Here is a 15,792-nt window from a genome sequence, read left to right as displayed (position 1 = left end):
TGTTAACAGCACATTGGAAACAGCACCAAGACAAGGAACAATTGTTTTTGGAATGCTCCCATGTGAAGGTACAGAAGGTTTTAGTCTTGAGCTCAGGTTTGTTTGTGCAAGTGAAACAACAACAACAACAACAACAACAACAATGATGATGATGATGATGATGATGATGATGATGATGATGATAATAATAATAATAATAATAATACACAATAATACATATTTATAACCAAAATTAAAAATTGTTCATGTGAAATAATGTTGACAATACTAATTTGTGAGCTTTGGTTGCTCACTGTAACACTAAAATATCCTACAAAAAAGGACTGGCCAGAATCCAAATGACAGTGGTAAACTTTGCAAATTGTATACACAGAATAAAGGAGGAAGGGGTGAAGTTGGCTGTTTTTATATGGTTTGCCGATGCTGTGATGTGCAATGCCTTGTCTGTTCCTGGGAAAAACACAGTGAATAAAACTGCTGGGTTTTTCATGTACCACACTATCCACAAATTGCAGGATTGGTTCAATGGCTGAAGAGGCTGCTAAAAGAGCAGTCGATAAAATGAGGAGATGGGAACCTGTCCCGGTGGAGAACCCATCTCCCAGATGGGCTCCATGCCCTTAACAATGGGCCCACTGGGAAATGAAAACCCCTGGGTGTGCAGGGCTGCACCCAATTTGCAAACACAACCATGGACAGTGAGACTTGGACTGCCTGGGAAATTGTTCTGGGTGTGATGGCCCCTGCCAGGGCCACCCTAGAGGCTGCAGGGCTGGACCTTCATGCACTGGAATTCATTAGGAGAAATCAGAAGCAAATGAGAGTTTACAATACAGGAATAAGAATTCAGATTCTTCCAGGACACTTTGGTTTGGTAACTGCTCACTGGTGTTTGGCCTTGCAAAGTGTTCATGTCACGGGAGGAGGAATTGATGCAGATTATCAAGGAGAAATTAAAGAAATTCTGTTAAAAAATAATGAACAAGATTGGATGATTCAACCCCATGACAGGTTAGCACAAATATTGATATTGCAGTTTAAAAATGACTGTGAAAGAAGGAGATCCACCTCCAAATAGCACTGTTTGTGGAGATAAAAGATTTGGATCCAGCAGTCCTAATAATGGAGCCAGAGTGTGGGTCCAGAGGCCAAATGGCCCTCCCAAGCCAGCTGAAGGAACAGCTCTGGGCAAAGACAACACTGTTTGAATCCTGAGACCTGGGCAGGAACAATGGGAATATGTCCCTGCAGCCAAGTGTTCTCTGCCAGAACAAGTCGATGGGATGGGATATTGTTTTACAGATGCTGCCAGACCAAATCTCCCTGTTTGCCCCAAAGGCCCCTTTGGAAAATGCTCAGATCCACGGGGCTCCATGTGAAGGCTGATGTGACCCTGAGGGACTTCCACACCAATTCCAGCCAGGAGCCTGGCTGTCCCTCAGGGACTGGTACCCAGAACCTCTCCAGCCGAAGGGGAAAGGACCCCAGCAAGCCTTGTTAGCCACAGACAGCATGGTAAAGCTGAACAGCAAAGGACCATGGGGACATTATTCTGAAATTCAAAAGGTGCCAGCTCCATGGACAACAGAATTATTGTTCCTAACGTGAATGAGAGTGAGGAAAAAGAATGAGTAAGCTTGTAATGGTAAAGCACAGAAATCCTTTCACATTGTGGCCTCTAGAACAGGGCTTGGTTTCTCCTGAAGGGAAATCTCAATCAATCCTGTAAAACTGATAACTGCATTCCTGTGTTCCACAGCATAGTTTTCTGGATCCGTTACGAGTCAGAGCCCATTGACAGAGTTTTGGCCACCCCACAGGGTGAGCCCTCCGAGGGAACCCCATTCCTCCCAACCTGAGCTGAGAACATACCCAGCAATTAGTTACATTGAGTATTTTGGCTACTTTGATCTTTAAATTTTCAAAATAATTTTGATGACTAATGCCTTGATTAAACTTCAGAGGTGTTTCTGGCAAACAAAGATCCTGGCTGACTCTCAAGATACAACTTACAGGTGTTGGGGGTTAGGTGTCTTTTATTTTTTAGTTCTGGCTTGCCTGTGGAATTTTTACTCATTACTTGCAGGGAAAACTTAACTGCAGGTACTTGGTGGGTGCTTCAGGAATGACAAAGAGCTCAGCTGGACCCAGGGGAGGAAGGGGGCAGGAAAAGGGGAGGGTGGGGACAGTTTGGAGGCTTCTTCAGCTTCGGAGAAGAACACTTTGGGTGCAGAGCTGTTGCAATGGGGAGAAAGGAATTTCACCATCACTCAGATGGAGCTGCTGCTTCTTCTACTTCTTCTCTCTTCATTGGTGGCCTCACACCCCCTATCCTGCTGGAACTTGTGGCAGTGCCAGGCTCCTGCCCTCCCTAGCAGACACCTGTCTCCCAAAACCAAGACATTTCCATGAGTAAATTTTACAAAGTTTTCAATAAAGTTCTTATTGATAAATTTGGCTCCATTTCATTTCTAACAAGCTGTTCCTAAAGATCCCGTCAGGCTGTCTTAGACACTTTGGGCAAGGGATTCCTTCCAAGCTGGGCCACTTGTGGGGGGATGGGGGCAGCCCCAGGGCGGAGGGCAATGTGTGCAAGGGCCCTTTGTGACACGCTGCAGCACGGTCACCGTGGGATGGTGGCAACGGGAGCAGATGTCAAAGGGCCCTTTGTGACACGTGCTGACATAGGAGCTGGCGGTGACAGGGCCACGCCACAGTGCTCGGTGCACACGACGGGACAGGACGCGCCAGAGCGGTGCTGTGAGGAGCCCCTGCACAGCACACTCATTTGTGTCTGACCCGGAGCCTTTCTGAGCCCATATTCCTGCAGCTGACCTCAGGACCACACCACAGCACTTGGGGACTTGGAGCTTGTCCCAGGCATCTCTAATCCCTGCAGTCACTGCCCCTGAGGCCACACCACAATCAGGAGACTCCTGTCCTTGTGGCAGGAGCCCTCAAGAGCCGAGTGCAGGACTTGCTGTCCTGTAGTCTTGCCAGGACTTGAGTCTTGCAGGTGCCTTCAAGGCACATCTGCAGGACTTGCTGCCTCGGCACTTCTCCCAGGCATCTCTCCTGCAGGTTCCCAGACATCCAGTCACTGCCATGGAGCGGCGACCCACCAGAGTGCCCAAGTTGGCCTGGGTTGAAGAGGAGGAGGAGGAAGAAGGCCCTGAAACTGCTCTAGAACAGGAGACTGAAGAGGTGCAGCTGTTCCAGCCACTGCAGGAGGGTGAGTGGCAGAGCTGGCCAACAGGGTTCTGCCTGTGGCCAGCTTGGCCCATCCTGTCCTTTCCTTTGCGTCCCCTGGCAAAGGCCACAGAAAGGATGGAAGAGAGGCCAGGGCTGCCTTTCCCCGCAGTGACCATGCTGCATCCCCTGGGGCATCCTGGGACTGTCCCTGCCTGGGGAACTGTCGTGGTTTTAAACTACTAACTAAGAAAATTATTTACTTCTTGCTGTGAGATATGGATTAGAATAAGAGCAAAACAGACATACAACTTAAAAGGGAAAAAAAAGAAAGTTTATTGATAAACCACAATAATAAGAACACCAGAATAAACTTCCAGAAAAACCTTTCCATCTCTTATCTACCCACTATTCTCTTGTTCACATGACAACAGAGACAAAAACTCTGGAACTCTGATGGTTAAAACAGTCTCAATTCTTGCTAGTATGTTCACCAGTCTTTATAGAGAAACAGAAGTTTCTTCCTGTTAATTTATGGAGTTTCTCACAAGAAAACTATTTTTGTTATAGTTTTCTATTGCCCTAATGTTAGCTGCTCAGAGCTGCTATTATTAGAGTTCACTCCTCCCATTTTCACATCACTCTGAAGTAAGTATGGGCCATGTGTCTAGAGATAACATTTTTAAGGATAAGTTATTCAAAGGCAAAAAAAAGTCTTCTTCATCTGTTTCTGTGAGCTTCACTAGAAAACAGTTTTCTCATGGCCTCTCAGGGCTTCAAATCTCTCAACAGTTTTCTCATGGCCTCTCAAGGCTTTTAATCTCTTAGTACTTCACTATACTATAATTACTCTTTACTCAAATTTACACTTTGAACACTATTCTTCTCTAGATCCTATATCATGAATTAAAGGAGTTCTTTTCAGGACTTTATTGACCATCTCTATAGTTTTAACAGGGAGATATTTCAGCTTAATTAAAGCATCTTCTTAATTCTCTACCTTTCCTGAAGCTTCTTTTCTTTCTTGTCACTGGTAGTTTATAAAGTCTCTTTTCATGTTGATCTTTCTTTCTCTCTCTCTCTGGATAAAAAGATTAATCTGCAAGTCTCATCTGGGTAATGAAAGAGTTAAAATCTTGCCCAGGCTTTTGTAGATGGTTCGGAGATCTCTGCCGAACAGGAGCTGGAGCCGTCTGCGATGAAAAGTTCCTCATGGCTGCTCTGGAGCGTGTGGTCGCTGCTCCAACCCGCTGCAAGTCCAGGGCTTCTCTCTTTCTTCACTTGGCAGTTTCTAGTGAATTAGTTACAGCAAAACCTGCAGCCGAGCCAGAGATCGGCTCGGCCCGGGCCCGAGAAAAACCTTCCCCAGGCCCCCCCCCCCCATCTCCCGGCCGGGAGAAGGGGCAGGCCCGGCCCCATCCCCGCCCGGCCGCATGGCCTGGGCAGGGACGGGAGGCCTGGAGCTCCGCCACCCTCCACAGCCAGAAAACAAAGAGAGCCCAGAGAGCTCTGCTTTTACATTTTAAGGTAGGGTTCACAAGTTGATCTCACTTTTCAATGGCCTAAACTGCTGTCAATTCCCAGCAATGACCGATAATTGGTCAGGAGAAAAGACTCCAAGCACTTCCCAGCAGCTCCAACTCCCTTAAAGGTAAAGTAACTCCATGACAGGAACGCAGGGATGGGCTGTGTTCTCCAGCCTCTCCCGCAGCCCCTCAGCTCTGGCTGCTCTTTGCCAGATGCAGCCATGGACGGGACACAAGAGCAGGACACCGCCCGTGGCCGCTTCTGCAGAGCAGCACAGGTACCTGCAGCCATCCCCACCTGGGCTGGGCTTGCTGGCACTGCTCAGCCCAGCACCGCACTGGGAGCACTCCATGCAACTTCCCTGCCTTCCTGCCCTTCTCCTACAGTTTCTTTACCAATTCGTCAAGAGAATTGGCAAGGAAGACACCAGTCCCATGGACACTGAGGTCAAAGCATCCTCAGAGGTCTTGGAAGAACAGAGCAGCGCTGCCCAGCTGGATTTGCTTGTAGAGACGGCTCTTTTCAGTCCAGAGCAAGTAAGCAGCCTGTGGCCAGCCTTTGATCCTCCAGCAATTGCTTGGCTTTCCCAAGCCACGCCTGCTGCTCACTTGAAGTTTTTGAGGCCATGGCAGCGTGGTGGGAGAGAAGCACTTGTCTGGGGAAGAAGCTGGGTACGTTGCTGACTCCCTCTGCTAGCATTCCAAGTCTCCCTGTGCCTTCTTCAGGTGCCCACCGTGGTGAGGTACATCCACCAGTGGCTCATGGCCAATGAGGCTGCTGAGCACAGGATGGACTGGGCCCTGATGCAAGTGGCTGAGGCAGAGCCCGATGATGTGGCCATCACTCTCCTGCGGGTGGCCCCAACGTGTGACAGGTATGGGGCCCACCTGCCCCGAGGGCTCAGGGCTCCCCAGCCCATCACCCTGTACAGCCCAGCCCAGGGCTGTGAGCAACACAGAGTTCCAGGGCCTCTGGCTGCTCCCTTTGCCAGCCCTGCTAAAAAGTCGGCCCCCGAGCCTGCTGCCGTGCTGCCAGCCTGCCCCTCAGGGGCCTGTCCCCACAGAGCTGGGCTGCCTGGCTGCTGCTGCCACTGAGGGGCAGTGGGCACAGGCAGAGCTGGCGGGTAGCTCAGCTCCCCGCTGCTGCCCAGCCCACGGTGCTGTGTCTGACCGCAGAGCTGCTATGGCTGCGCAGCGCCGCTGGCAGGGAGCTGTGCTGCTGGGGCCCTGACAGGCTCTGTGTTGTCAGGGATGGCCGGGGAGCAGCTGAGGGGGCAGCAGGCAGAGCTCCAGGTCTTGTGCAGAGGTGAGCCAGGGCAGCGGGCTGACAGCGGTGGATGTCGGGGGCAGCTGCAAGCCCTGGCCTGGCTGTGGAGGGCTCTGCTCCCTGTGCCGATGAGGGGCGGTGTGGGCAGAGCACAGCGAGATTTCAGGGCCACGTGGGGCATTTGTGGCCAGCAGCTTCGAGCTGAGCCCCTTGGTCCCTGCTCCCTCCTGGCCAAGGCAAGAGCCGGCTGGCATGGCCCTGGCAGGGGGCTCTCGCTGGGCCCCCACAGCTCTGAGATCTGACCGTGGCTTTGTTCGTCTCTCTTCCAGCCCTCAAATGCCTGACAGAGGACAGAAGCTGTGCTGTGTCAGACCTGGCACTTGAAACGCTCTATGTCCTCTGGGCCATCCAGAGTGGCCGATATTCCATTCTCCAGAGGATGCAAGACCAAATCCTCAGGGCATGGAGGACACGGCCTCGTCTGTCGGGCCTGGGCTGGCTGCGCTGCTGGAGATGTGCTCAGTGCTGATTTTGGAGGCTCTGGCTACTGGAGCCACCTGGGCCAGCCAGGATTTTTTATTTCATAAGAATTGTTTTGTTCTATTTATTTCTTTTTAGTATGTAAATAATATAGGATATGTTAAAATACACAAGAGTCTCAAGGCCTTTCTTTTGCTGCCCAGGGTGTGCGGGGCATCAGGGAAGAGAGGGAAAAGGGTTCTTGTGTTCAGCAACCTGCTGGGGTGTGCAGTGGTGCAGGGGAAATGGCCCCAAGCCCCTTGGCCTTTGGTGGTTGTGCTGAAGCCACAAGCCCTGTGGCAGGCAGGAAGCGCCATCTGTGTCCTGCTGCCCATGTGTTGCTGCCGTGATGGCTGAGGAGCTGCTGGAGCTCTTGTGGGGCTGCAGCGCTGCTGCTGGACCAGGCTGGGGGAGCCCCTGAGGGGACAGGGTGCTGGGAGGCCGTGAAGGGATGAGGGGCTGCGGAGGCGCAGACGGGACAAGGCAGTGGGAAGGCATGAGGCGGATGTAGGAGGGAGTGGGTAGCAGGAGGTTCCAAGGGGACAGAAGGTCCTGTAGGAGCTGGGGTGGTGGGAAGCCCTGAGGAATTGGGTGTCTGAAGCCATAAGCAGCCCCCGAGCAGCTGCCTGGTTCCTGACACCCGACTGCTCTGGTGCTTCTGCAAAATGTCCCCCAGGCCTGCAGCAGAAGGCCTGGAGGCTGGGACACCACCCCAGTGGGAGGGTGGGGACAGCCCGAGGTGCCCAGGCTGGGCTGGCTGGGGACATGGAGGGCAGGGGGGTGCTGCCAGGCCATGGCCACTGGGTGCCTCCAGGCAGGGGCAGTGGGCAGAGGCAGGGCTGGCGCCCAGCCCAGGCCTTCACGGCTGCCCAGGCCATGCTGCTGTGACTGAGGCCCCCCTGACACAGAGCTTGGGGCCCACAGAGCTGCTGCCACCATGGCAATGGTGGCAATGTCTCCTCCAGCAGGGCTGCCCAGTCACTGCTGCCCAAGCGGCACTGGAGCCCACAGAAACAGCAGCAGAGTGTGCCCAGGAACAGCAGCAGCCCCAACATCAGCACCTGCGCACTGAGGCATCCACAGCAGCCGGGTGCCAAACCGGGGGAGGCTGTGGGCACAATTGCCTTTGCTTTGGCAAAAGGCTTCAGCAGAGTTGGCCACAATGGCTTTCTCTTCACTTGCAGCGTCACAGTAACGCTTGCCAGCTTCAGCTGTAGCCTGTGCCCGTGACTGACTTGGATGGCCGTGCTTGAGGGTGAGCTCGCCCTCCACACTCAAGTGTCCCAAGGCAGCGGCATTGGCGCCATCGTGAGAAAGAGAGAGAGAGAGAGAGGGAGAGTGAGAGAAAGAGTCTGATGGGCAGGAGCCCTGTGCTGCAGCTGCCCTCCCTCTCTTCTGTCCAGGCACCTTAAAGACACATGAAACAAAATCCTGGACTTGCTTGGAACAAAGGAAGAAACAGCATGTGCTGAAAAAAAGCAGGGACTTACACAGATCAGTTTTGCTCTCCACTTGGGCAATCCCAGAATCCCAGAGCACTTGGTGTTGCAAAGTATCATCAACATCGTCCAGTCTCCAACCACCCTGCCATGGGCACAGGTGGTGTGCAGGCACAGCTGTCACTAGAATTGGAAGAATACTTTTCCATGTTGACCTTTTCCTCTCCTGGATTTCAAGCAAAGATGAAAAAATCATCTGGTGAATGACTGGTGAATAGTGTAGCTCACAGAACTAGGAGTAGGAGTCTCCAGTGGCCCATGGTGTGTCCATTCAACCATTGTTAGATTGTGCAGTTGGAGCTCAGCCCAGTGCAGCCCGGGCACAGGCACCAGGCTGGTCCATTTCAGCATCCCAAAGTCTTTGTGGCTCCCTGTGCACCCATTGTCTCCTGAATCCATTCGTGAATTCCCAGTTACTGCTGTGCAGGACATGAGAACACAGGAACAGCTTGTTTGGCTCATTCTTGCCTTTTCTGCTCCTGCCTAAAGGAATCATCAGGACTATATGCTGATGGAATGGGATCACTGAACAGCAGGGACTTTGTCTGTAGTGTCTAAAACTAAAACCTTGTCTGATTGTTCAGACACACTAAAATCCCGGGTGAGAATGACAGTATGGAAGAATCCTAGAAATCTTGTGATTTTTCTAGTCAAGGATTTTAATGCCAATGTGGAAACTACAAAAATATTCAAACTTGTTTTCATTGGCAACCCCTTTGAAATGGCATCAGCAGACCTCCAGGGGACAGGGTATGACAGTGGGGACAGTACTTGGCAGGTCATGGCTTCAGATGTGGGAGGTAAATATTTTGATTGGGTATAGCCTGAAGTTCGAGTTTTCCCAGGGTTTGGATTGACTGGTCATTGCAGGTAACTTTAATCAATGCAAAATGATGTAAAAGCACAATTTCTGGAGAATGTGCATTAGGGAGAAATTAGGGAGAAAACCTTGAACACAGCCAGCAGGCTCTGGAAAAATTTTAAAAGAGTTAAAATTAAAAATAGATGTAGCTCTCTGACTGTTCAGGGAGGACTATTTTTGTCTGGAGGTGATAGTAAAACATTTTAAAATCTTAGGAAATCCGGGAACTCAGAAAGAAAGTTAGGCTTGGCAAGCTCGGGAAAAGTTGGTCCTGGAAATGTTAGGCCTTGTACTTGCTAAAGATCATGTGAAACTGCACCTGTGTAATCAATATATGATAAATGATACAACTGTTAGATGTGATTAGATATAATTATTGTTTAAAGAACATGAGGAACAATGTTAGGGGGTTTGAAGGGGGAACACGAGAAATCCATGCTTGGGTAAAAACAATGCATACAATAGAACAGTGTAAGTTTAATAATTAATATGTAAATTGTATAATGATAGAGTATAAAACATGTTCAACTCAAAACCAAGATGGGTCAGATTTGGGTCTGTGTACCACTGACACCCAGAGCTCTTCAATAAACCACCTTCATATAATCATTCTGTGATGATGTGTGTTCCTGAACTCTAAAATTTTGGTGACCCAGATGGGACCCTGTGAGTGCTGCTGAGCGAGCTCGTGACCCGATCCTGCTCCAGCCAGCACCGAGGGATTCTCGGGGAGCCCATCGGCCGCGGCCGTCTCCGCTGCTCACAGCGTCCCCAGGAGAAGAGGTAAGGTGCTTTTACTTTGGTTTGGGTGCCTGCCAATAAGACGCAGCAAAAGCTGTGCTTGGTTGGGCTAAAGGAATTCCTGTTGGTATTGCCTGGGCGCCGTCTGTCAGACGACTGCGAAAGCGTTGCAGGATCGGCATTTGTGGTGTATTGTAGTTGTGACATGGAGAAGCTTAAAGGGGTTTTGGGCAGCAATGCTTTCATAGCAGGTACTTCTCCTTTGGGGTGTTTATTAGCACATTGGAAACAAGGTCACTTTGGGGAAGAATTACATAAGGCTAAATTGATTTTGGCGAGATCTCCCTACAGAAAAAGACTCCAGTGACCCCGTCTCATCTGTTGGTAGCTATAACCTCCTCTTCTCTCTTTCTTTACTTTGTTTTCTTTATCTCTCTCTCACCATCCCTCTCATCTATCACATAACCCTTGTTATCACTGAAATAAAGGTACATTATTGCTGTTGTGATTTAAACTGAAATCCCTTGTGTCCTTTTTGCACTCGGAGATCAAACAAACTTCTCGCGACTCCCACTGGCGTTAGCGAATCATGACATTTAAACTGGAGTTACGGACAGGATTTCTGACAGACAGAAAGGGCTGCAGGTTTGTTGTGCAGTCTGTATTAGGGGAAAGATGTTTTGCTCCAGCCGCACCTAGTCCGACACTCCCAAAAGAGTGAGCGGTGTCTAGAGAGCAAGGGGGGCAACTCGAATTTCCCGCAAACTGCACACGCCGAGGTGAAAAGCACCCCACACTCACTTGAGGGCTCTGTCTGCAGAATTTCACAAGAGATCTCTTAGTGCAAAAGGGCAGGACTGTTTTTGTTGTTGTTTGTTGATATATTTTATATATTAGTAAGGGCCTGTCTGCACAAACCAGTCTTTGAAATAAGTCGTGATATTAAAGGCTAAAGTCCTTGAAACCTTTGAACCTTTGAAACCTTTCTTGAAGCAGAAGAAAGAGTAAAGCAAAACAATATCCTTGTGAATAAGAGAAAAAATGTAAACCTGTGTGTATTAGCCAATAATAACTTGCTTAGCCTGCGGACCCTGTAGAATCCTATAAAAGTGTGCTAAAGATAGAAATAAACAGCGTTCACTGATACTTCTGTGAAGAGTGGTGAAAAAGCTAGAGGTCTCTCAGTAAAACCAAAACAGTGAGTTAGGTCCATAATAAACAAGATTTTGAGATGAAGAAGGAAGTCCATGGTGGCTTCATTCTTCTGAAAAAAGCATTTATTGTCTAAATAGAACAAGAAGCACATACGTGGGAAAAAGCATTTCTGACTAGACTTTAGGTTTAGATTATAAGACCCCCAACTTCCCTCCTTATAATTGTTTCAGATGTCAAGGCAAATAGAATCAAATGTTTGTTAAGGTCACTACTAGCAGCTAAGCAAGGTGTTCCTTCCATAATTACCAAAAAAGATTTTGAAGCCTATAAAGCAGAGGGGAAAGAGAAGGTTTTTTGGAGCCCTTATTTTTAAGCTGCCCCCAAAACAATTCCACAAGCAGGACACGTGTTGTCCGTGATGATCAGTAGAAGTAGCAACACTGAAACAAAACTCAAATCCTTTGTAATAGGTTCTGGTCCAGATCCAACAACACAGATTTAAATGGAACTGCAGGTAGAAGCCTCGTGTGAGAGCTTAGAAATGCAAACACTGTCAGCAGAAGAAGGGAGAGAGTGTGGCAAATTAAATGATAGCTAAAAGGTGGTGAAACAAATTACAAAAGTAATAGGAAAGTTAACTCATGTATCAGTCCAAACATGGAAAGAATGAGAATAAGAGGTGTTTTTGTGGTTATCTTGTAAACTATGGGTTTAAGAAATGCTTTTCTTGTGCTGTAGCAACTCTAATCTTTTTAGCATGCATGATCCCTTGCTTAATACAATTTCTTAAACGTGTGCTAAAAAGGGTGCAGGTAGTAGCCATAGCTACTAATCCAGGAATAGCTACAAAAGGACAGAAATTGATGTCACTGCAAATAATTGCAAAACAAACAAAAAAAAATCCAGGAATAGGAAATTAAGCCAATGACAACTAAAGTTTGTAAAGACAATTATTAAAAAATTAAAAATAGAGAGGTTGAGAGGAATGAGAGATTTTTCTTTAGAAACAAGCTGTGGGTCTGCTGGTAAATAAAACTAGCACTGAGAGATAAAAGAAACAATGGGAAGGATTCCTCTGATTGATGAATGGAAAAAAGATATTTGCCTTTACAAACAAACTGTAAGTTTGCTGATAAATGAAATTTGATATTGAAAGATGAAAGAAACGATGGGGAAAAAACATAAATTCCATAAGAATTAAAAATGAAGAAGGAGGGTTATACATTAGAGGGGAATCTTAGGTATCAGGCACTCTGGGGAGTCTGAGCCTCTCAAGTACCTCAGCCAATGGGGAAAGAGACAGGGATGTGGCTGAGAAATTCAGATAAAAAGGAGGCTGTGTCCTCCAAAAATTTGAGAGACCCCAGGAGAATGGCCCATGGCCTCTCCCTTTATTCAAATCAAGTAAAATCTCTGTCTCCTTTTTAGACATAAACCTCTGGTGTTTGTAGATGAATTTTCCCGATAAGGCCAACAACAGACTGGAATGGAAAAATCAGCATCAGAAACGTGTGAGATGGAAAACTTTTGGCTGTTTGAGATAAAAAATGTCGACTAAAAATCTCTATGGCAAAAAACAACCTTTCTCACAAGGATTACTGTAGAAAAAGTGATGCAGGTGTTGGAATAACAGCCAGTGCCTTCAGCAAAGACAATTCCCTGTCCTGTGGGCTCCATAAACCACACGTGAACGTGGCACTCATCCTGATTATTCCCGAAGCACTTCTCTGCAAGAAGCACTGGAGAAGTGCATGGGGCAAGAGTTCTGCAAGTGCCAGGTTCTTGTGCAGCAGAAAAGTTGTAAAATCTGAAAGATTCTAGCAACCACAATAAATCCATCATTTATGGCTTGTAAATATTCCAGTGAATCTCAGTTACTTCTGTGTGAAAACAAACACAACATACGGTTTCATAACAAAATTCTAGTTTGTCTGTTCCTGTTTGTGGCAGAGGATGAGGTTACAAGCTGGCCAGCTGAAGAAGCCAAGGAGGATCTCCACTTCCCTGTCATATTTTCCTACTGACACAGGAATGAAGACCAAGAATTTGGCTCAATGGAGGGGTAAAACCAGAGGATGGATGAGGGTTTACATCCTAAGACTTCCTTTGCTAGAGTACAAAGAGTTTAGCTGTGCGTGGATCTATCTCCTTGCTAAACCTCTTTGTTTTCAAACTCCATTCCTCCATGGCAGAACTGAACAAGCTCCTTATGTCAGAGCTTCAAGTTCCAAGCTGTGTGCTGAGTTAATTGTAATGGATCCATTAGCAGTGCGTGGGGTTGCTGCCATGAGGAGCTCATGTGGCTTCTTGAGATGAAAATCAATGTGCTGTTTGTCCCAGCTCCATGTGTCCTGGGACAGCCCTGGCTCCACGGGAGCACACGGAGTGTTCTCGTGCCATTTCTAAATGAAAATTGAACCTCCTCAAGAAGCCAGGCCAAAGTCACCAGACAGCAGTCACAAAAAGGAATTTAGGCAGTTTGCTGGGTATTGATCTAACAGCTACCACCTTCCCAAAGTCCAGGCTCCACTAAACAAGGCTCTTTCCTCTGTCAGCAGCCTTGCACTTGGTTGTGTTTGATACACATGCAGAAGAAGAAAAAGCCACTTGCACTGTGGAAACATGAGCTGCAGCTGTGCAGTAAGTTGTGCTCAGCTGATTTAATTCTGAGTGGGTATTAGACAGAAGATACTACAATAAAATTTCACAGGACAACTATCAAGTATCTAAAAGATGCAGTATTCTGTTGTTTTCTACCTCCAATATTGCCAGCACACAGCTCAAGGAAGAAAGGTATTTACCAACCAGCACAAAAGAAAAATATTAAAATTAAGAAAGAACTTTTAAGGATATCACAGCAATGGCCACCAGGCATTCTCCAGCTTTGCAGGGCATCAGTTCAAAGTCAATCTAAACAAGCCAGCATATGTCTAGCAGGAAGGAAATCACAGTTCATGTCTGCTCCTAAACACAAGCTTTGCTATATATAAGATGGAATGTATTATTTTCCAGCTCTTAATAGATGTGTTATAATTTATAAATAAACAAAATCTTGTGCATAAAAATATTTCATAGATTAGTAAAGTAGATAGATTGATAGATAGATAGACAGACAGACAGACAGATAGATAGATAGATAGATAGATAGATAGATAGATAGATATAGAAAGAAAAATAGTTTGACATGGCAGATAGAGATATTTGAATGCACTTGCCTGTATAACTTTGTATAGAAAGGGATGGGGAAGTGAGAGGTTGTTCTTTTCCACACATGGAAAACCCTCTTTTTTCCAGCAGAATCAGCTTCCTCCCTCAATGACCACCAGGCTCCCTGAAGACCCCACCAAGAAGGCCCTGTGATCCCCATGGCCTGTGTATGCAGCACTTCAAGAAAGCAATGCCTGCCTCTTAGTACTACAGGGGTGTTCAAGAGATTTATTCCAAACCTTTGGTGACAAGATGAACGAACTGAAGCCAGTTACTGTAAAAGGCCTGAACCAGCAGCACCACAAATCACAGCCAAAAGCAGCAGGTCCCACACGGTGTCCCACAATCATGGCTCAAGCGACCGCAGATCCTCCTTCAACCCCGGCTGCATTGCAGTGCCACTGAGCACCAAGAAGAAAAGGGCCTTTGTGAGATCAAGCAAACTTAACCCTCTGCCAGGACACAAATTTAGAGGGCAAAAAATTTTAAAACCCCACAGCATCAGCCACACTTCCCAATGAGAAGGGTTGGAACTCTCTGCCCCTCCACACTTCCCCAGCAGGTTTACAAAGGGAACTGGGATCTAAGCAGTGCCCTCTGAACCAAGAGAGCCAGCCTCCCTTCAGGGTGAGAAGCCACGGCCTCAGTTCTAGCCCCGGGTGCCTCCTGTGCCTCAGAGAATGGCTGTGGCTGTAAATGTGTGTTTGGCTGCAGCACAGGGCCAGGGTGAAGCTCGGCAGCCTCATCAGAGCCCACGGCCACGGCCCTTCCCTGCCGGAGCCCTCACCTGGCCCGGCCCGGCCCGGCCCGAGCAGCCCGGACTGGCCTCAAGGGATGGGCTCTGCCTGCCCGCTGTGCCCACAGGCCGGGCCCAAGGGCTCACAAGAGGCTTCCTCCCAGCTCTGCAAAACCTCAGCCAAGAGTGTCCCCTTTGCTGTGCTGAGAAGAGGAAAAACCCTCTCAATTTAACCCTGCTGCACACCTCCTGGGGGATCCCTGCACACCTTAGGAGAGAGACCAAATTAGCCCTGGGTGCCACATGAGGTGCAGGCCCAGTTGATGCCACTGAAGGAAATGTGCCCTCACAGCCCAGGGATGCTCAGCATGGGCTCCCCCAGCCCCTCGTGGCCCCACCACTGGTCATGGCAGCCCCTGCCTGGCTCCTGCCTGCCCACACCGTGGGCACAGCCCGCTGCTCCTGGACATGGAGCTCAGCTGGGGCTGGTGCCATGTGGGCTTTGCTGGTGGTACCAGCCAGACACTGAGGTGAAAGCTCCATCTCTTTATTGGAACAAAAACCATGGGCCAAGCCCTGCTCTGGTGGACAGGGGCTGCCCAATTTCAGTCCTGGCCAGGGACCAGGGCCAGGGGGCTCAGGGGTAGAGGCTCTCACTTTGCAGGTGTGGGTCTTGGGATGCCCTCAAGACAGGGATGGAGCCACAGCAGAGCAGAGGGAGACAGAGGTGAAGAGCGGGGATGACAGGTCAGCTTCTCAAGTGATTAAAGACTTTGGCTGCTCTTCTGAAGCTGCAGAGGTGCTCCTGTGGAGAGAGGAGGTGGCTGAGGCCCCCAGCTGCCGCTGGCACGCAGGGACCCTCCTGCACAGCAGGGCCCAGAGCGGCCAAGGCTCCCCAGCACGGCTGGAGCAGCTGGCACAGCTTGGCCCAGCTGGACAGCTGCCCCTCAAGGCCCCGGTGAGCAGGGGATGGCTCTGGGCAGGGTCCCTGGCCAGGAGCGGGCCCCAGAGCACCTCTGCCTTTCAAGGGCAATCTCGTCCCCACTCTTTCTCCTGCCCACCTTGCTTTGCCTCTGCCCGCTGCTCCTGGG

At 48.9% G+C, this 15,792-nt stretch overlaps 1 protein-coding gene across 2 annotated transcripts; it reads left to right on the top strand.

The window, feature by feature from the left end:
• The first annotated feature begins 2,713 nt into the window (after window positions 1–2,713).
• Window positions 2,714–6,632, top strand: LOC111922575 (uncharacterized). Of its 2 annotated transcripts, XM_023918118.2 has the most exons (6): window positions 2,714–3,232; window positions 4,929–4,993; window positions 5,103–5,252; window positions 5,442–5,590; window positions 5,965–6,021; window positions 6,312–6,632. In XM_023918118.2, exons 1-6 carry the CDS (start codon window positions 3,106–3,108, stop codon window positions 6,364–6,366), a joined length of 603 nt encoding a protein of 200 aa, XP_023773886.2. In that variant the 5' UTR covers window positions 2,714–3,105; the 3' UTR covers window positions 6,367–6,632. The 2 variants fall into 2 exon arrangements, with proteins under 2 accessions (XP_023773886.2, XP_023773888.1); XM_023918120.2 differs by lacking the exon at window positions 5,965–6,021.
• The last annotated feature ends 9,160 nt before the right edge of the window (window positions 6,633–15,792 follow it).

The sequence above is a fragment of the Cyanistes caeruleus genome, chromosome 13, assembly GCF_971803275.1.
Source record: "Cyanistes caeruleus chromosome 13, bCyaCae1.hap1.1, whole genome shotgun sequence".
Lineage (NCBI taxonomy): Eukaryota > Metazoa > Chordata > Aves > Passeriformes > Paridae > Cyanistes > Cyanistes caeruleus.
Note: the sequence above shows the minus strand (reverse complement) of the source record. Positions and strands in the feature narration are given on the sequence as shown.

Coding starts and splice junctions, on each gene's coding strand:
- LOC111922575 (XM_023918118.2), top strand. CDS start 3,106: ATGGAGCGGCGACCCACCAGAGTGCCCAAGTTGGCCTGGGTTGAAGAG. Junction 5,253..5,441: donor CTCTTTTCAGTCCAGAGCAA/GTAAGCAGCCTG, acceptor TGCCTTCTTCAG/GTGCCCACCGTGGTGAGGTA. Junction 5,591..5,964: donor GTGGCCCCAACGTGTGACAG/GTATGGGGCCCA, acceptor CTGTGTTGTCAG/GGATGGCCGGGGAGCAGCTG.